The sequence below is a fragment of the Moschus berezovskii genome, chromosome 5, assembly GCF_049115385.1.
Source record: "Moschus berezovskii isolate FMDL1 chromosome 5, NW_MosBer_1.0, whole genome shotgun sequence".
Lineage (NCBI taxonomy): Eukaryota > Metazoa > Chordata > Mammalia > Artiodactyla > Moschidae > Moschus > Moschus berezovskii.
This window is the reverse complement of record NC_142464.1, coordinates 125,620,010-125,640,506: the sequence shown is the minus strand read 5'-3', so window position 1 is coordinate 125,640,506 and position 20,497 is coordinate 125,620,010. Positions and strand designations below refer to the sequence as shown.

Here is a 20,497-nt window from a genome sequence, read left to right as displayed (position 1 = left end):
TCCTCTATTTCTCGGCATTGATCTCTGAAGAAGGCTTTCTTATCTCTCCTTGCTGTTCTTTGGAACTCTGCATTCAGATGGATATATCCTTCCTTTTCTCCTTTGCCTTTCACTTCTTTTCTCAGCTGTCTATAAGGCCTCTTCAGACAACCATTTTGCCTTGTTGCATTTCTTTTTCTTGGGGTTGGTTTTGTTCAAACCAACAATTGGTTTGGATGTTACAAACCTTCATCCATGGTTCTTCAGACACTCTGTCAGATCTAATCCCTTGAATCTGTTTGTCATTTCCACTGTGTAATTCTAAGGGATTTGATTTAGGTCACACCTGAGTGGTCTAGTGGTATTTCCTACTTTCTTCAATATAAGCCTGAATTTGGCAGTAAGGAATTCATGATCTGAGCCACAGTCAGCTCCCGGTTTTATTTATGCTGACTATAGAGCTTCTGCATCTTCGGCTGCAAAGAATATACTCAATCTGATTTCAGTGCTGACCACCTGGTGATGTCCATGTGTAGAGCGAGCTCTTGTGTTGTTGGTGTGTTCTCTTGGCAAAACTGTTAGTCCTGCTTCATTTTATACTCCGAGGCCAAACTTGCCTGTTACTCCAGGTATCTCTTGACTTTCTACTTTTGCATTCCAGTCCCCTGTGATGAAAAGGACATCTTTTTTGGGTGTTAATTCTAGAAGGTCATCATAGACCTGTTCAACTAGTAGGTCATCTAGTAGGTCATCATAGACCTGTTCAACTTCAGCGTCTTCGGCATTAGTGGTTGGGGCACAGACTTGGATTACTGTGGTACTGAATGGTTTGCCTTGGAAACGAACTGCGATCATTCTGTCATTTTTGAGATTGTACCCAGGTACTGCATTTTGGACTCTTGTTGACTGTGAGGGCGGCTACTCCTCATAGTCAACAAGAAATTGGCAATATACAAAAGTAAATAAGTGCAATAGATAATGCCTTAAGTCTGTTTAAAAATAAGATGGAAAAAAAGGAAATTCTTTTAAGCTAAAAAATGAAGAGATTGAAAATGGATTCTAACGTGATGAAAGAGAAGATTCAATATATGAAATCACAAAAACAATTCAAATACCACAAAAAAGGTAAACAACCAACCACTACCACCAGGCATTATGTATTTCCTGACAGAAGGACACAATATCGCTCAGGGCTAGGATCAAGACTATGAAGCAGTCTAGCACTCCAAAACTCTAGCCTGAATCTGATCAAGCCCCTGGATCTTATTACAGAAGAAACAGAAGAGAGAGAACATGTGAAAAGACAAGAAAGGGAAATCCTATGGGATGGAATCCTGGTCTGTCAACAATGACAAAATAATGGCAAGAAAATACACAGAGTGGGAGAAGCCACAGAGAAAACTCTGGAGACACATCACACCCAACCCGAGTATAGGGTCACCCTGACCCTTGTCTGGATCCTGACTCAATCAAACTGCAAGAAACAAAAGCAAACAAAGCTATTTAAAGACAACTGGGCAAGTACAAACCCCAACTGGATAGCTAATAATGTGAAACGATTATGGCTGTTTTAGGGGGAGATGATGAGCATGTCATCTGAAAAATGAAATCCTCATATTTTATTCATCTGATTGAAATATTACTGGGCGGAGTGTTGTCTGCTGCGTCCCCCCCACATGCCTGCTGTTCTCTGCAGAGGCAGCCACGTGTCGACAGACTCCCACCAGTGAGTGCAGACCCTTCAGGTCAAGCCTCAGCTCTACAGATGGCCCCAACTCAGGTACCAGCCCCCAGCCCCGGGCCTGCTGTACCTCCCACCACACAGCTGTAAGTGAGGGGAGGTTCCCACTCACCCTCCTCAGGGTCCACCCTTTGCTGTAAGCACCCTGTTTACTCACACCTGTTTATTATAAAGCCTACAATCCAGGAACAGCCAGGTGGAAGAGTGCACAGGGCAAGGCACGGTAGGTGGGTGGTGGGTGCAGAACCTCCACAGCCTCTCCAGCTGTGCCACCCTCCCAGCGCCTGGTCTGCTCACCTAGGACTCCCACCGTGAGGGCATGTTATGATGTTATTGAGGCTTCATTACCCCAGTGTGGCTGATTAAGTCACTGGTCTCCAGCCCCTCTCCCCTTCCTGGAGGTGGCGGTGGGACTGAAACTCCCGTCCTCAATAGAGCCTCCTCTTTTCTGCTGACCACTCCCGCCCTGAAGCCAAGCTTCCTCCAGCCGCCAGTGCTTGTTAGCACATGGAAGACACTCAGCACCCTGGAGATGGCTTGGGTTTTGGGAGCTGAGAGCCAGGAACCAGATAAAGACCAAATATATGTTACTGTGGGAGACGATAAATCTAAAACGAACGTACCACACTTCCAACTGCCATCGTCGCCAAACAACTGCAGCACTGCTCTCACAAAATCCTTTGCATTAAAACAAATAACGGGGCGTTTACATTTCAGTACTTCAAGCAGCACATTCCTAGAAGATGAAAAGACATTCACTGATTGACAAAGTTTCAAAGACTGATTTGAAACTTCTCACTTTGGAAAGATACCAAAGATACTCCACTAACAGCTGTCACTTGTGAAGTATTATGGGCAGACATTCTTCTGCAAGCTTTCCCCAGATTAACTCAAATCCTATGAAGTGTGCAAGGAGAATCGAAATGGGTTGGTCTTGCTCAGTCCCCAGAACGGAGCCAGGAGGCCCCTGAGGAAGTGGGACTCAGAGGCAACACAGCCTGGATGGAATCTGACCTTTCAACCTGGTGACAACATCCAGATTGTCTGCCAGAACCAGAGACCCCCTATCTATCTTTCGGAACTCTACCCTGAAACAATTTGTGATTCCCTAAGGACAAACATTTTCTGAGTTGTATCAGAGGCCGTCATAGTTCTTGCCAGCCAACTTTTTAAAAGTTTTTATTTATTTTTGGTTTTGCTGGACCTTCGCTGTGATGCACCAGCTTCTCACTGTGGTGGCTTCTCTTGTTGCAGAGCACAGACTGGGCGTGGGGGCCTCAGGGGCTGTGATGCGTGGGCTCTAGAGCTAGGGTTCAGTAGCTGGGGCACAAGGGGTTAGCTGCTCCGAGGCATGTGGAATCTTCCTGGACTGATCGAACTAGTGTCCCTGCACAGGCAGGCAGACTCCTAACCACCGGGATACCAGGAGAGTCCTCGCCAGGCAACTTTTAACAGCCTTATGACTTTTTGTTTTTACAAACCCCTGACTCTCTTCCCCAGAACATTCTTTTGGGGTTACCTGAATCTTTGTCTCTTGAATTGCAATTCTTAAGACCCCAAATAAACTTATTTGCAGGCTCTTGTGTTATTTTTTGGTTGACAGAGGTAGGTGTTACTTATTATCTGTATTTCACGGATGATGAAGCCGAGACACAAAGAGGTTAGTCATGAAGTCAAGTTCACACAGCTCTTCAGAGCCAGTTCCCGGGTGCAGCACAACCACCGGCAGACTCAGCCCCCAGCCCCCGAGCAGAGCTGACGCGCCCTGGACTCCTCCCCGCCTGTCCCAGCCTGTGCTCCCAGCACACCCCCCAGCAGCCTGCCCTCTGCCCACACTGGAATCTCCTTCCTCCACCACCAGGCTGTGCCACGTCCTCGCACACTCCAGGCCCCCTGCTCCTTCAGGACTCCTGGCCACAGGCCTACTACAGGCAGGACCACGTTCGTGACAAAGTAATTTACCTTGCCCCCCTAAATCATGAGCGCCTTGATTACGGGATTCATGATAGCTGACATTTATCAAGTGCTTACCATGTGTGAATACCACACTAAACACTCACAGGGATTGTTGCACTGAAACCTCATCATAATCCCATTAGGCAGGCACTAGATCAATTTTGGTGTAGGAATGACTATCTACTCTAGTATTCTTGCCTGGAAAATTCCATGAACAGAGAAGCAGGGAGGGCTACAGCCCACAGCATCGCAAAGAGTCGGACATGACTGGGCACAACAGAGCATAGGTCCATTTTACAGATGAGGAAACTGAGGCTTGGAAGGGTGAAACAATTCTCCCAGCTTTCCACAACTGAGAAGTGGCAAAGCTGAGGTCTGAAACCCAATCTTGCTGCTGCTAGGGCCCAAGGTGGTGTTGGAGAAGACTCTTGAGAGTCCCTTGGACTGCAAGGAGATCCAACCAGTCCATCCTAAAGGAGATCAGTCCTGGGTGTTCATTGGAAGGACTGATGCTAAAGCTGAAACTCCAATACTTTGGCCACCTCATGCGAAGAGCTGACTCATTGGAAAAGACCCTGATGCTGGGAGGGATTGGGGGCAGGAGGAGAAGGGGACGACAGAGGATGAGATGGCTGGATGACATCACCGACTCGATGGACATGAGTTTGGGTGAACTCCGGGAGTTGGTGATGGACAGGGAGGCCTGGGGTGCTGCGATTCATGGGGTCGCAAAGAGTTGGACACGACTGAGCGACTGAAATGAACTGAACTGATGGTAACTGCTTGTTAATACATCGACGAGGGTCTTTGGATGAGGCTGAGGAAGAAGGAAACCTGGAGTCCAATGAGCTCTTCTTACTCTGCAAGCAGGCATTTTTAGGCCTTTTGCACTTCCTCGTGTGCTTTCACTTAGGCTTTCCTTGAAGAGGGCCACTGCCGACAGCAGAGCGTCAGGCCTTGGCTTTGCTGGACCTGGAGGGGGTGTGAGGGAGAAGTAGCTGGGACTCCTGGAGCTTCCTCCCACTTTGGTGCTCTTGTAGCTGGAAACACAGAAGTTCTCAGTGAGGCCACCGAACAACTATGCTCTCTCCCACTAAAAGACACAGCCTAGCTGTGATTTCTGGCTTAAAACAGGACACACAACAAAAAGAGTATCTTGTGAGACAAGGTGGCTAAAGCACAGTGTGTTTTCTGAGTCAATTTTGCCACATCTGCAAAACAAAGAGCAGAGGGAGGATCGGAGCTTGAGTGACCATCAGACGTTCAAGTGGAGAACGTGGAATAGGATATAAAATCCAGAATTCAGAAAAGGAAGCCCAAACATCAGGGCCCTGCTCTCACAGAGGTCTTCCATAGAAACAGCCTGCCCGATTGTTCTTTCGAAGGAAAGCTATGTAAAAGGAAGGCTCTGGGTTCTTGGGAGCAGAGTGCTGTGTTGTCAAATGTCTGGTTCTCACTGTGGCGTACATGCCTGACATTAAGCTTTTATTGCCAAGGCGTCCATTTCAAAAGACGTTCATCCTGAATAGACATGTTGCCAGCTGTGCTACTCAGCTGCGGGAAAAACAACCAGAGAAGCGGCCAGGGGAAGCTCCCTCTTCCACAGTGAGGGGGTAAGCGTCAGTCGCTCAGCCATGTCCCACTCTCTGCGACCCCATGGACTGTAGCCCCCAGGCTCCTCTGTCCGTGGGATTGTCCAGGCAAGAATACTGGAGAGGGTCGCCATTCCCTTCTCCAGGGGATCTTCCTGATCCAGGGATGGAATCCAGGTCTCCTGCACTGCAGGCAGATTCTTTACCAGCTGAGCCACCAGGTCTTTCCAGAAAGCCCTGGGTAAGCCAGCTAACTGATTTTTGTGAGTGACACCGCTTCTCAACCTTCCTGTGTCCTAATTCCTGCTCTGATGCTTTAAATTAGCCAATAGAGTGAATCCTCGAAACCCTAGGCACCCCACCTTCAAACTCTAAACAGGCAGAGCCCCAGGTCTATGTATGCTCTTTCTCCTTCTTTACCTATAGCCCCTCTGTGCGGCCCTGGGCATGCTGTGTGCCCTTCAGGACTTATGAATGATAAGTCCTGTTCCTCAGATTCCCCAGCAGTTTTTGCTGATGTGTGCCCTGTGTAGCACTGGCCCCTGGAGGAAATGCCTGTGGGGGATCGGTGCGAGGAATACAGGCTGGACCAGAGCCTGAGGCGCACTGGGCCTAGAGCATCATTACCGGCAGGTGGAGCCCACACGACAACTGCCTAAAACTCACCCGGAGCCCGGTGAGACCGACTCAGGCAGGAGCGGCCAGGGCCAGGTCCCCACCTCCTCACCCAGAGCCTCCTTGGGTGCCTCTTCAGGGCAGTGGCTTCCAGGAGCTCTCTCAGGGCACCGAGCTGACCTGGACTCAGAGACCTAGGTGCACAGGCTGTGGATGCCCCACAGAAACCAGCGGTGAGTCAGGCTGACAGCATGAGCAAAGAAACGGCTATGAGGAGCATAGACCCCAACCCACAAGGAGACGTTCCAGGGCTGAGAAGCAGCAGCAGACCATCCCTGCCTGTTGTGAAATTCTGAGACTCTAAGAAGGCAGACACAAGTAAGACGTTTCTCGTCTGTCTTCACAATGCGAAGCTCTGAAGTTAGTAATAGGTTGGAAGCATTGAGGACTGTCTACTGCTTGAAGGCAGAGATCGCTTCCCAGCGCCCTGAGTGAGTGAGTATCTTGAGGAGGCCGGCCAGGGCTCCAGCAGCGACGGTGGGTTTCTGCTCATTAATATGGTGCTCTTCTTGCCGACCTCGCATTGCGATGTTGATTCAAATCCTGGAGCAGGCTCCTGTGGGTGGTCCCTCCATTTCAGAGCTCTTTGTGGGAGAGAGGGCCAGTGTTTGTAGAGGCTTCTGTCATTTACATCCACTTCACTTTTATGTGCTCTACAAAAATTCTGAAACTTTAAATAACTGAAACTGGAGCTTGGGAAACTCTCAATTAGGATAAAGCGGGTGAATTGGATTTAAGGTAATCAGTGAAGATTTCTTACTTGGCAAATTGATGATGTGCCTCTTGCTCTTGGCTCCAGATAGAGGAGTGCTCAGTTTTCATGTAGATACACTGATCACTGGGCATGTCCTCTGGAACACTGTCAGAGGCAGAGGCAGCCAGAGGACCACTGCCTTCCTCTGCATGGCTCCTCAGTAACATCACAACGCCTTTAACAGAGGAAACCAGAGCCTGTGAATACACAGTAAAATAAAGTTATAAGATCAAGCATAAATGATGCATTTGTTCAAGAAAGATCAGTCATGTTATATAATTAAGCAGAAAGAAAAGGCCTAAAATTAAAATTAGTAAATGAACACCTCCTTTAATGAAAATTAAGGCCAAAAGCCAAACCATCTCACTCTCCAAATCTGGTCTCCTCCCTATTCAACATAATGGAAGTCTTAGCTAATGCAATACAGCAGGAAAAAGAAATAAAAGATACATAAATTAGAAAGGAAGAACTGTACCATCCCTGTTTACAGATAACATAAATATTTGTGTAGAAAACCAAAAGAAATCTACAAAATAAAACACCTCCTGGAACGAATATGTGAGTTAAGCAAGGTTGCAGGATACAAGATCAAAACACAAAAATCAGTTATATTTCCATACACTAACAATGAACATGTAAAAGCAAATGTTTTAAAAAAGTAATTGCCATTTATAATAACTATTCCCAAAATTAAATACTTAGAAATCAATATAACATGTATAGGATCTGTGTACTAAAAACTATAAAATACTGATGAAAGAAATCAGAGAAGACCTACATAAAAGAGACACATATCATGCTTAACGACAATAAAACTCAATGTCAATTCTCTCAAGCTAAGCTATAGAATCAAAAAGATCAATAAATCACAAGTACAAGAAAACTACAGCAAGTCATACCATAATCAAATTGTTTAAAACCAGTGATACAGAGAAAACCTTAAAAGATGCTAGGGAGAGGGGTGGGACACATTGCCTAGACAGAAACAAAGATAAGGGTGACAGCAGATTTCTTATGAGAAACGAAGCAGGTTAGAAGACAGTGGCATAACATTTTTAAACTATTGACAGAAAAAAAACTATCAGCTTACAATTCTTTATCCCATAAAAATGTCTTTTAAAAATAAAAGGTAAAGCAAGATCTATATACTACACTGAAAATTACAAAACACTGCTAAAAGAAATTGAACTTTTAAATAAATGAAAAGACACCCCCTGTTCATGAATCATGACATTCAAGACTGCTTTCAAGATGGCAAAACTGAGCTAGGCTGGGACTTGGGCACCTCTACCAGCGCACCTGCACTTGGACAAATGTCGCTTTGAGCAATAGGAAACAAAGAAACTATAAGTCAGGGGTCCCCCACCCCCATGCCACACACTGGTACCGGTCCACGGCCTGTTAGGAACGGGGCCACATGGCAGTAGGTGAGCAGCGGGAAAGTGAGCGAAGCTTCTCATGTATTTACAGCTACTCCCCACTGCTCACATCACCTGGGCTCCACCTCCTATCAGACCAGCGGTGGCATCAGACTCTCACAGGAGCATGAAGCCTACTGTGAACTGTGTGCAAGGAGTCTAGACTGCAAGCCCTTAAGAGAATCTAATGTCTGATGGTCTCATTCTGCATTATGCTGAGCTGTATAATTATTTCATTACATGTCACAGTGTAATGATGACAGAAATGAACGCACACAGTAAATGTGACGCACTTGAGTCGTCCTGAAACCCTAACCCTGTCCCAGTCCATGGAGAAACTGTCTTCTGCGAAACTGGTCCCTGGGGCCAAAAAGGTTGGGACTGTGGCTCTAAGTGACTAAAATAACTGCATGCACGGGCAAGTGGGGACATTTATGAGCAATAGGATACGAACGTGCCACAGACCAACGGCCATTTCTGATGTTCTGGAGCAAAAGCAGGGAACTGCACGCGGTTCCTGCACACAGCACCACCAGGGGGTGGGCAGACCCCGAAGCTGTGCCTCCTGCCCAACCCACAAACCCACCTCCCTCTGTGGCTCCACAGAAGGACCCAGGAGGGTCCTCTTAGGGAGCAGGCAAGGAAACCTGTTTCTTGTTCTTGCTGTCTTGTACTGCAGCACAAGCCCCAGCAAAGCCTTGCCTGAAATTCCCATCTGGCCTCTTATCATTTCTATTGGTTAACAGTCCAAGGGCCTGGGCTGGGAACATGATCTTGGAGACTGTGCTGGGACCCATGGGTCCTCTTTCTTTCCGTGTCGCTCTGAGAGAGGATTCTGGTCCATTTGGTAGAGCTGGATGCAGCCGCCTCACTGCTGACGAGCAGCCGCCTGCATCTCGGCTCCAGTGTCCCAGCACCTGGCAAGCCTGCCTCTGCTGCCCCAGGGCCTCACTGTGCTCACTCACGCACCTTACCCGCCGCTTCCCTCTTCCATCTCCCACTCTCTCTTTCTTCTTTCTCTGTCCTCTCCCACGCTGTCACACCCTTCTGAGCAGGCCAACATCAGGCAAGTACAGCCTAACTCCTCGCAGCCACGGAGGCCATGCGCCCTCAGGATGGCCCTGGTTTGCCCTGACAGGTGACGAGAGGTGGGAGAGGCTGGCCTCCTACCACGAAGATCTTGATCCAGTGGGGTTTCCTTGAGAGGAGATTTCTGGGAGTGATAGCGGTTCAAGCCTCATATCATGTAGTGGCTGGAAGCCCATCATCACAAACTCCTCGGCTTCTTTATCCTGGGTTAAAGCCCCAGTTGTGGGTTCGAGACCCCCTGGCATGATCACCCCGATGAGTGGTGGGCAGAGTGCCTGCCTCCACTGGCCCTTGTGGACGAGCACGGCCGGCGGGAACTGCCTGGACAGATGCCCACGGAGGGGCGGACTGGGGCAGCAGGCTGTCTTCCTCTCCTGCTTCTGCTTCCTTACTCCATTTACCCAGCCTCGACCCCCAAGGCACCGGTTGGGTGGACTCTACACATCTCTCAATATTTCTCTGTTCTGTGTTTTCAACCGTGGAGAAGAGAGTGCTGAGAACTCCTCTGACATCTCACCGTTGGTTTCATTATGCCAGGTCTCGAAGACTTCATCCAGCCTCAGGATCTCTAGGCATTAACCACCAGATGTATATGTAAACATGGGAAATGCCCCCCAAAGGTTCTTCCTGGGTTACGTTCTTAAAGATTGGGGACAGTTTAAATTAGATGGTTTAAAAACCATCTTCTTGTGCAACAGAGCTGGCTGCAATATGCCTTGCCTGATTAGAAGAAGAAGCCACAGAATGGACCCCTTAACTTTAACACCATTTTACAATTGGATGAAAATACTGTAGGGAGTGCCCAAAAAGGGGAGAGGTCCCTCACATGCAGGGCTTTGTGAAACTGTATCCAGACTGTGGTTGGAGGGATCCCTGCTGTGTGCTCAGCCTCTGTTTCTGTTTTGCCCCCAAAGATTGAGACAGACTTTCTCACAGATCCCCTCTTTCAACTGCCAGCTCGTCACCGGCACGAGGGTGCTCTCTCCCTCCCCACTTCCTCCCCTTCAGTACTGCCTTCAGCCCCTAGCCTCTGCCTTACCCCTTTGATCCAGGGACCCTGAAACCAGAGCCCCAGTGCTGTCCCCAGTAGGGCTCTGATCAGATTCAAAATTAGCCCCCACTTTCACATCACAAGGCTTCTACCCCATCCAGGAAGTAGCTGACGGAAGGGAGAATTACTAGAGTGCGTGTCTCCTTCTGATGGGAGTCGCAGGAATCTGTAGGGAGAGGTTAGGGATGACTCTGACACGAGGGGTTAGCATTCTCCCTGACTTGGCGGAAATCGTGGTTATCCTGGCCCACTGCTGCACCCCAGACGAACAGTGCAGACTGAGAAAGGCCAGGGAACATACAGATAGCCTGGGGGCCACCAGTGATGCAGGCCCAGAGCAGCACTCCTGCTGGGACCATGAGGATAAGCAGGATAAGACATTATACCACTTGTTCATTAGAAGGAATGAAAAGGTGTATGGTGAAGCCTGAAAATTATGATAAGGTCTGAGAGGTTACACAGGAAAAAGATAAAAACTTAGCAATCTTCCTGAGCCAGGTGACAGAGGCATTCAGGAAGTACACCAATACAGACCCTGAGTCCGCACAAGGGAGGTCACTACTGGCCATGCATTTAGTCACTGAGCGTGCTCCTGCTATCAGGAGGAAATGACAAAAGCTTGAGGCTGGGCCCCAAACCCCACTGTCAACCTCGGCAGAGGAGGCCTTCAAGGTTATAACAACTGCCACATGGCAGAGGAAGCCAACAAGGATGGGAGGGGAATAAAGAAAACACAGCTCTTAGCTGCTTCGATCCATCTACCATCTCAAGAGGACCCTAGATAGCTGTGAAGAGCAGCAGCCCAGGAATCACCTGGGCAGGAATCAGCGTATGCCCTTCCCCAGCACCGGTGTGGGGCACTGGAAAAGGGAATGTCCTGGGCGCCCTGCTGTGGAAAGCCCGGAGGACAACCCCTGCTGGTCCCAGTCCCCAGTGAATCGGAGTCTCCTGGATGCTCTAGAGATTCACGCACACTTATTGGTGGGGACTGGGTGCCAGCCTGTCTCAGGATCCTATTCGATCCATCCTCATTACTCCAGTGGAGCCTCGGGTCATCCGGGATGCGGCATGTAGAACTAAATGTCTGGCAGGCCCTGGAGCTGGTTGGCTCTGCTCTGACTTGGCCAGCTGGCCGAGCTCCAGCTGTGACTGTGCTGAGATGGGAGCTGACGGACGCCAAAGATGAGGCGGCTTAAGTCTCCCCTTGCCCTTGGAGTCAGAGTCAGGTCTAGTATTACTCACTCCCTTTTGTATAGGCAGGAATGTCCTGTCCCCCTCCGTGGAAGAGATTCACTAAATAAACTAGGAACTAGTATGTTCTTAGGACAGAATGAAGTCCAAGAAGACAGAGGATTCCAACAGAATGCATCTCTTGGTAGCCCCAGATGACCTGCCTGCTGGTCGTCAAAGTATTCCCCAGGAAATTAAGGAACAGGAGAACTCTGTGGTATGGGATACTTCAGTGCCAGGAAGGGTAAGCCCTGATAGAAATAAGATTAAAGCCTGGGGCAAGATACCGAGAAGAGAATATCCTTTAAAGCCTAAGCGCCTGAAGGTGGTAAAACAGCTGCTCCCAAACTCCTAACACTCGGACTCGTTAGGCCCTGCCAGTCTCCTTGCAGGACCCTGATACTCACCGTTGAGAGGCCTAACAGGGAGCATCACTTTACGAGCGGTGGACGAGACAGTCATCCCCATTCATCCAGTGGAACCAAACCCACACGCCCTCCTCACCAAGTCAGGGAGTGCTCAGTGTTTCTCTGTTCTGGACTCCAAAGACGCACTCTTCTGTATCCCCTACATCCAGGCTCTCAAAACCCTTCAGCTTTGGAACAGAGGGCCCTGACCCCCGGAGGCTACGCAGTATACCTGAACAGTGCTTCCAAAGGGTTTTCAGAATGACCTCCAATTTTTTTTTTAGAAATGAGTTAGCAAAAGAACTGAGGGAACTAAGCCTGAAAAATGGAACTCACAGTATACTGAAGACATCACATCACAATATATTGAAGACAAATACGTAAGCAGTGAGATAAAGCAAGATTCAGATCAGAATACTGTTAAGGTCCTAATCTTCTGGCAGAAAGGGGAGATAAAGTTTCCCTGATGAAGGCTCAGATTTCACAACAACGGGTTCAGCAGTAACTGGAGCCTGGGATGTGGATTGAAAGACAGCAATTAGTGCATTACCGTCTCCAACCATGAAGAGCCGACTCCAAGGCTTTCTCAGGATGGCTGGGTTCTGTAGCATCTGGGCTCCAAATTATGACCTTATAGCAATCCCCTATATGAAGCTCTGAAGGAGGAACCCTGGACCAGTCTGCTTCCTACTACACTCCTCAGGGTCCATGTAGCCCCAGAAGTAATCTGAGGCTTCAGTTCAGTTCAGTCGCTCAGTTGTGTCCGACTCTTCGTGACCCCATGATTCCCGTGGTCATGTATGGATGTGAGAGTTGGACTGTGAAGAAAGCTGATCGCCGAAGAATTGATGCTTTTGAACTGTGGTGTTGGAGAAGACTCTTGAGAGTCCCTTGTACCGCAGGGAGATCCAACCAGTCCATTCTGGGGGAGATCGATCCTGGGTGTTCATTGGAAGGACTGATGCTAAAGCTGAAACTGGAGTACTTTGGCCACCTCATGCGACGAGTTGACTCACTGGAAAATCTGAGGCTTAGCGCATATGAAATGACCCAGGGAAGGCCTTTTCTTACTACTGACATGCTACCAGATGAGTCAGTGAGTCAGACCCTGCGATACGTTATTAGTCTAGGCCAAGTTCAGAAGGCACTGCAGGGCTATGCCAACAAGACACTGAAAGCTCCCACTAAACACCCAGCAGAAGGGGCGGCCCTCTACAAAGTAACCTTGGTGACCAAGGCTCTGTGCTTGCAGTGTAGGGGCCCGGGTTCAGTTACTGGTTAGGGAACTAGATTCCCATACGCTGCAGCCAGAAGCTCACACACCGCAACAAAGATCAGAGATTCTGTGAGCCGCAGCTAAGACTCGGCATAGCCAAATAAGTAACTTTTTAATAAATAATTTTTAAAAAGATACTGACCAAAAATAAAAAAAATACCCCAACCTAGAAGGAGGCATCCCCCCAAAACTAACCCTTGCTGCAGTGGACGGGCCCCAGCAGAGTAACGCTAGCCCCCACTGCTGTCAAACTGTAGAGGTACCTAGTCGGGTACATTTGTCCAGACCAAAGCTCTTACCTCCCCAAACCCCGCAGGTCGTAAGGGAGGAACAATACACCTGTAAGCCAGAGGAGGATCTGAGACACTTGCTCAAAGACAAGCACCACCCACAGAAGAGTAAAAAGTGATGTGGGGGGCTGGACCCCCACTTGCTACATTTTTGTTTTATCCTGGCTTGCGTTTTGCCAGTATGCTCAGCCGCCCCAGCCAGGGAGGCAGCGCTGCCGTCTTGGAGGGTTCGGGAAAATACTGTACCATAAGAACGCTTCTGACATTCTATCTCCACCTAGTCCCTGTGACTAGAGAACAATGGCTGGAGGACTCACTTGTCAGCATTGCCAGAACCATATCGCAAGGGGAACACCGAGGAGAATGCTGGATATGCCATCAACACCCCTAGCTGGCCGCCACCCCGCCCCTTGCATGCCCAATGAACCTGCCAGTTCCGCTACGAATTCAGTCCAGGTCTGGACGACGATCGCCCCCCTTGGTCTCTGCTGGTCACACTTCTGCCTTCCGGCGGCTCCAGTGCTGTAACCTGGCTCCCCTACACCGCTGGACGGGAGATGTGGGATGCACTAAATTAAACTGCATAAATGGATCTCGCTTCACTGGCCTCAAGAGCCCTGCCCCGCCCCCAGGGAGGACTGCCCCAGACATCCTGCCTCTTAAGCAGGAAGGAGCTGTATCTGCAACCTTGCCCACGGGAGCCCTGTTTCAGAGTTTGGCCACAGCTCCCTAAACAACACGGAAGGGGAATGTGATGGTGGGACGGAAACGTGCCATCTACCCGTCCATCAACTCAACCTGCCTGTGGGATACGGACCAAAGAGGGGTCTGGCTTGTCACTGCGGCCACTGACCAGGCCAGCAAGTGACACACAAGCATCTGGTTAAGGCCACCGTAAGGCTACATAATCTAAATCCCCAAAATAATAGTCCTCTGACCCCTAACCACACACACACTAACAACAGCAGTGTCCTTCAGGGACTGTCCGCTCTTAACAACAGTCAGACAGACATTCCGATCTGAGCCCCTGAAGGCTTTGTTTTCCTCTGCAGACACCCAAACCATCACATGCTGCGGAGTTACAGCCAGATCCCATCCTTTTCCAACAGAGCTACAGTCTACAAGTGTACTGATAGTGCCCACCTCATGGGGGATGCACGACAGGGGTCACAGGAACGAGAGGGGTTCTCACTCGCAGTGGGGCTCACCCAGGCCACCACTGAGCCCAGAGTGCCAACAGGGACGGTCTCAGCCGGCCGGGCAACCAGCAGCCCTGCAGAGGGCTGCCCTGCCTCTCAGGAAGTAACTTCAGGAACCTCACCAAGCAGCCTGCTTCCGTGATGGGACAGACAGGGCAAGACTCAACAGGCCCTAAGGCCTCTGTTTCTTCTTTGGCTCATGTCATTCTTGATAACCACGGAGCTCCTGGTTACTTTCCAGCAAAGCAAGGCAACTTGTGCATAACCAAGACTTCCTGCTGCACCCGGGTCAACGTCAGAGGACAGGGAGAGGTTAATATTCAGGAGACATCCACCCACGCAGAGTGGCTTCACAGTTTGAGTAGGGGCAACACTGCCTCCACTGTTTGGTCAAGAGTCAAGTTGGTAACTTGGTTCCTTCCCTTTCTAAGCCCTTTAGTGGCTATTGTCGTACCCCTTTTTGGCCCTCCTTTTAGGTCAAGTTTGTGTCTTCCAGGCTCTAACATCTTCAGGTAAGGCTCCTGATGGTTCAAGGGCTTCAATCCATTCCCAAGGAGGGTGACCCAGGTCCCTACTGGTCCTTGGAACACTCAGTGAGGGACTTATATGCCTCTCGAGAGGGGTAGGGTCTGTGGCTCCAGTTCAGCAGAAAGTACCTCCAGAAGAAGAGACCTTTGGCCCTTTAACCCTTAAGAAGAAGGGGTGTAGAATCCCTCAGAGGGGAAAGAGAAGAGTGCTTCCCCTGGACAAAGTCTCCTTGAGCAACAGGACATGAAGAAACTATAAGCAACTAAAAATAACTGCATACGTGGTCAAGTTGGGACAATTATGAGCAATCGGATACAAATGGGCCAGAAACAAACTGCCATTTCTGAGGTGCTGGGAGCAAAAGCAGGGTACTGCGTGTGATCCCTGAACATGGCCCCTCAAGGGGGTGGACAGACCCCCTAAGCAACATCTCCTGCCCAACCCACAGGATCTGCCCCGCTCTTACCCCATTGAAGGGCCCAGGCAGCTTCTCTCAGAGGGTGAGTGAGGGAGCCTGTCTCTTGCTCTTGCCCCTGTGCGCTACAGCACAAGCCCAGTACAGCCTGAGACTCTCGTCTGGCCTCATATCGTCATATACTGATGGAAGAGTCCAAGGGCCTGGGTTGGCAACAGAAGTGTCAGAATTAACCCACAGAGTCAAAACAATGGATATCACAATCCCAGCTGGATGTTTGAATAAACTGACAAGTTGACCCTAAAATTTATATGGAAATGCAAAGGACTCGGAATACTCAAAACAATCTTGAAAAAGATAAAGTAGGAAGACACACTTCCTAATTTCAAAACTTATTATAAATCTAAAATAATCAAGACAGTGTTGGACTGGCATACAAATAGACATATAGATCAACTTTTAAAAAACTGAATGTCCAGAAGTAAACCCTAACATTTACAATCTATTGAGTTTCTATTAAAGTGCCCCAAAAATTCAGTGGGAAAACAGTCTTTTCAGCAAATAGTGCTGGGAAAACTAGGTATCAACATACAAGAGGGTGAATTTATGCCCTTATCTCACAGAACACACAAAAATTAACTCAAACTGGATCACAGGTTTAAATGTAAGAGCTCAAATTAAATTCTTAGAAGCAAATAGGGTAAAGCATTTATGACCTGGGATAGGCAAAGCATTCTTAAATATACCAACAAAAGCATAAGCAATATAAGAAGTACTTGATAAACTGGAATTCATGAAATTAAAAAACCTTTTGTGTTTTAAAAACACCATCAAAGGACTTCCCTGGGGGTCCAGTGGCTAAGAATCTGCCAGCCAATGTAGGGGACACGGGTTTGACCCCTGGTCCAGGAAGATCCCACATTCCGAGGAGCAACTAAAGCCATGAGGCACAGCTACAGAAGCCCGTGAGTCTAGAGCCTGTGCTCCGCAACAAGAGAAGCCACCACGACAAGAAGCCCTCAGACCTCAAAGGGGAGGAGCCCCTGATCACCGCAACGAGAGAAAGCCCAGTGCAGCAACGAAGAGCCAACACAGCCAAAAATAATAAATAAAGTTTAAAAAAAAACACAAAAAAGTCATCAGGAAATTGCTAAAAACAAGCCACAGATTTGGAGAATTACAAATCATACATCTGACAAGAGACCTGTATCAGAATATATAAAGAAATCTGACAGGTCCAAAATAAAACACAAATAACCCAATTTAAAAAATAAGCAAAAAACCTGAACTGACATTTCACCAAAGAGGATATGCAAATGGACAATCAGCATATGAGAAGATGCTTAATGTCCCCAGTTATTAGGGAAATGCAATTTAAAACCACAGTGAGGGACTTCCCTGGTGGGCCAGGGGTTAAGAATCTGTCTTGCGGTGCAGGAGACTCGGTTCGGTCCTTGGTCCGGGAACTAAGATCCCACAGGCCACAGAGCAACTAAGCCTGCCCTCAACAACTGCTGAGCCCACATGCCACAACTCGAGATTCCATGCATCGCAACAAAGATCCTGAACGACGCAACAAAGGAAGATTCCACGTGCCGCAACTGAGGTTCGGTGCAGCTGAGTAAATGAATAAGTGAATGAATATTTTTAAAACAACGAAACACAGCTACAATAAGAAAAGACAGACAGGTACTGACAAGGACGTGGAGAATCTGTAACCCTCACACACTGCTGGTGGAGTGTAAAATGGTATAAGAAATCTGGAAAACATGTGGCAGTCTCTTAAAAACCTAGTGAGAACTGTGCATTGTCACTCACCACTGGGGGAGGGGGAAGGTTTAAAACCTTATTTCTAGCTCTCCCATCAAAATCAGACACTAAGGAAATGGGTTTGTTTTACGGTGCCCAAAAAACAGAAACAAACAGGAACCAATACCGTTTACCAACCTGGTCAGCTCTCAGCTGGGTGGAGCCATCCTTATACATCAGAGTTACCACCACGGTGGCTGCCTGTTTGAGCATTTCAATCAGCTGGCTTTGCTCCAAAGCATCCAAATGTCTAATGTCACAAAAATCAGTTTTGAATGCCTTTGAGTGCCTGGAATTGAGGTAGGTTTCAACCTCACCAGCATCTTCTTCCAATATCACAAGTTTACTTGTTTTCACTGATGAATTATTACATGAGACGTAGTTTCCTGTAAGATTCATGCTTTCTCTGTTGTTTTCATTAGTTATGCTTTCCTTTGGGAGGTGTTTTCTTTTACGTTCCATTTTCTGTGGAACTGAAGCCTGTTGGTCACACTGTGGGACTGAACACCTTGAAGGAGCCGATGAACTGATGCCCTTCTGGTTCTGGTCAGCAGACAGCTGATCTGTGACTCTGACACCAGAGGACTGAGGCCAGAGCTTGATGGAGACTCCTGATGGCTGGCTCATAAGAGAATTAAGGTTCTATAGAAAAATGGAAAATATTTCACAGAATATGGACTTGTAAGACAGGTCTATATACCAGAGTAAAATCTGATAAAACCCATCTAAGGTAAAGCGGGGACATGGCTTCACATCAACTGTGATCCAACTTCCTAATGAACTGTGGAGAGTCTTCCTGAGCAGTGGTTTTTCTCAACCCAGGCAGGAGTGCCTGGCTGCCCCCTGAGCTGGAAAAGACAGGAGCTAGTTGAGAAAGCCTGCGCTGGGGCCGCGTGTAACAGGAGATGCTGTGGAGGGGGATGTGCCGCACACGTGTGCAAGACTGAGGATGAGCCACTGACAGCCTGCAAGCAAAGGCCATTTGCAGAGAGAAGAAAGTCACCACAGCTCTGCCTACTCAACTTTTTAAAAAATTACAGCTCAGCGCAATGTTCTTCCTGTTTCGATCTAGTGACATGGAACACTCATTTGTCAAGTCACAGACTCAGCGGACATGAATGTGAGCAAACTCCAGGAGACAGTGAGGGGCAGGGAAGTCTGGCTTGCTGCAGTCCAGGGGGGGCAAAGAGTTGAACTCGACTTAGGGACCGAACAGTAACAACCACTACAGTCTTAACTGTTAAGCCACCTCCTCCACTGATTCATAGTTAAGGTCTTTGGTAACATGACCTCCTCTCATCTCTTCTCCAAGCTCAACCACATACCTCACTCACTGTAAACTTTTGTTGTTGTTGTTTAGTCACTAAGTCATAACTCTTTGTAACTCCATGGACTGTAGCCTGCCAGGCTCCCCAGTCTGTGGGGTGTCCCAGGCAAGAATACTGGAGTGGGTTGCCATTTCTTTCTCCAGGGGATCTTGCCAACCCAAGGATCAAACCTGAGTCTCCTGCTTGGCAGGTGGATTCTTTACCACTGAGCCACCTGAGAAGCCCCACTGTAAATTTTATACCCTTCTTTTCGGAACTTCTCTTTATTTTCACTACCCCAAAGCTCCAATTCTTCTTCCTTTAACCTAAAAAATTTTCCCAAAGTCCACTCTCTAAAGGTGAGGATATTGAGACAGACCATTTCCTAGACCTCAACTCGGAGTGTTCACACTTCAGAAAGGTGTCCCAGATTCCTCTCCCACCACCAGAGAAAAGCAGGACGAGCCAGCACAAAAACTGGGTTAGCCGTCTCCCCTAAGGGTCCCAGGGCACTCAGCCCTGACTCCTATTGTGAGACTAATTCACCGAGTCATAGGGAAATACTGTGCTTCTCTGTCTGTCTCGTCCCCTCATATGAGTAAACTATAGCTTCTGGAGAAGAACTTCTGTTTTTTTAACCACTGTACCCACAGTGCCCAGAATATGGTTGACACTTGATAAGCATTTGTTAAAAAAAGTGAAAGCTATCTGTAGAGAATTACTCATATCTGCAAAGATTCACCTTTTTTCCCAGTGATTGATTCTTTCCATCTTCAAGTAGTACTGAATATTTAACACTGGATTTGTCTACCACATCTGCAGCTTTAAAAGACACAGAAAGGAAACACAAGAGAAGGAGGAAACATTAAAATCTAAGTCATATAATTAACTAAACACTGAAAAGAGCCTGATCATTTACTCATCATTTGCTTAACTAAAACAATGTAATAAAATTTACAAACAGAATGCACACTACCATTGCAATAAACACTTATGCAAAATATCTTCAAGTTAGCTGGAGACAGATCTATGTAATCATGAAATGTTTCCTAAAAAGTATTATTTGGTATTAGTGTTTGAATACTTGATTTTGAAAAGCCAAGTTAAGTATTTTACAGAAAGCTTGCAAGTATTAAAAGTTTGAAGAAATTCTTAGATGGAATAATTCTGTAACAGAACATTAGAGATTCAGTAAAACACATAAACTTCTCATTTAGATTTTAATTTTAACAAGCTTGGGCTGGACAGAAGCGATGGAACTGGGTTCAATCCCAAACAACATAACTCAAGTATCTATAACAATGATAATAACCAAGAAATGCAAATGGGGGAAATCTTTCATTTGCAATAGAGAAAAGTTATACTTACGATTAATGTAATAAGAAAGGCACAAGGCACTCAATGATGAAAACTTAAAATCTTATAAAATGGCATAAAGCAAGATCTATACAAATGGAAAAACACAGCATTGAGATTGGAACAAAATATTTAATTCTCACAAATATAAATTTAATACAATTCCCATCAGAGGCCCTACAGGGCTCTTTTAATTGAAAAAAAAAAAAAACCAACTTCAAAGAATATAGGAAATTTAAATGTCTGAAAATAGAGAAGAAAGGTAAGTTGCTTTATTTGTTTTTGAGGGGGGGTGGCCATGCTGTGCAGCATATGGGATCTTACTTCTCTGACCAGGGACTGAATCCATGCCCCCTGCACTGGAAGGCAGAGACTTAATCACTGAACCATCAAGGAGGTCCCAGTTCAGTTGAATAGATCAGTCG

The 20,497-nt window shown here is 47.5% G+C and overlaps 1 protein-coding gene across 5 annotated transcripts in view; it reads right to left on the bottom strand.

Moving 5' to 3' along the window:
- LOC129561553 (HAUS augmin-like complex subunit 3) overlaps positions 1–20,497 on the bottom strand; it is a 100,549-nt gene that overhangs the window by 38,377 nt on the left and 41,675 nt on the right. For 4 of the 5 annotated variants that reach the window (XM_088836607.1, XM_088836608.1, XM_088836606.1 and 1 more), the window contains exons 4-7: positions 19,459–19,538; positions 17,548–18,051; positions 6,704–6,894; positions 2,344–2,456 (exon numbers count right to left, since the gene is read on the bottom strand). In XM_088836607.1, the coding sequence (XP_088692733.1) occupies positions 2,344–2,456; positions 6,704–6,894; positions 17,548–18,051; positions 19,459–19,538 (888 nt within the window). The remainder of the gene's footprint in view (positions 1–2,343; positions 2,457–6,703; positions 6,895–17,547; positions 18,052–19,458; positions 19,539–20,497) is intronic. The other variant, XM_088836609.1, reaches the window with a different exon arrangement.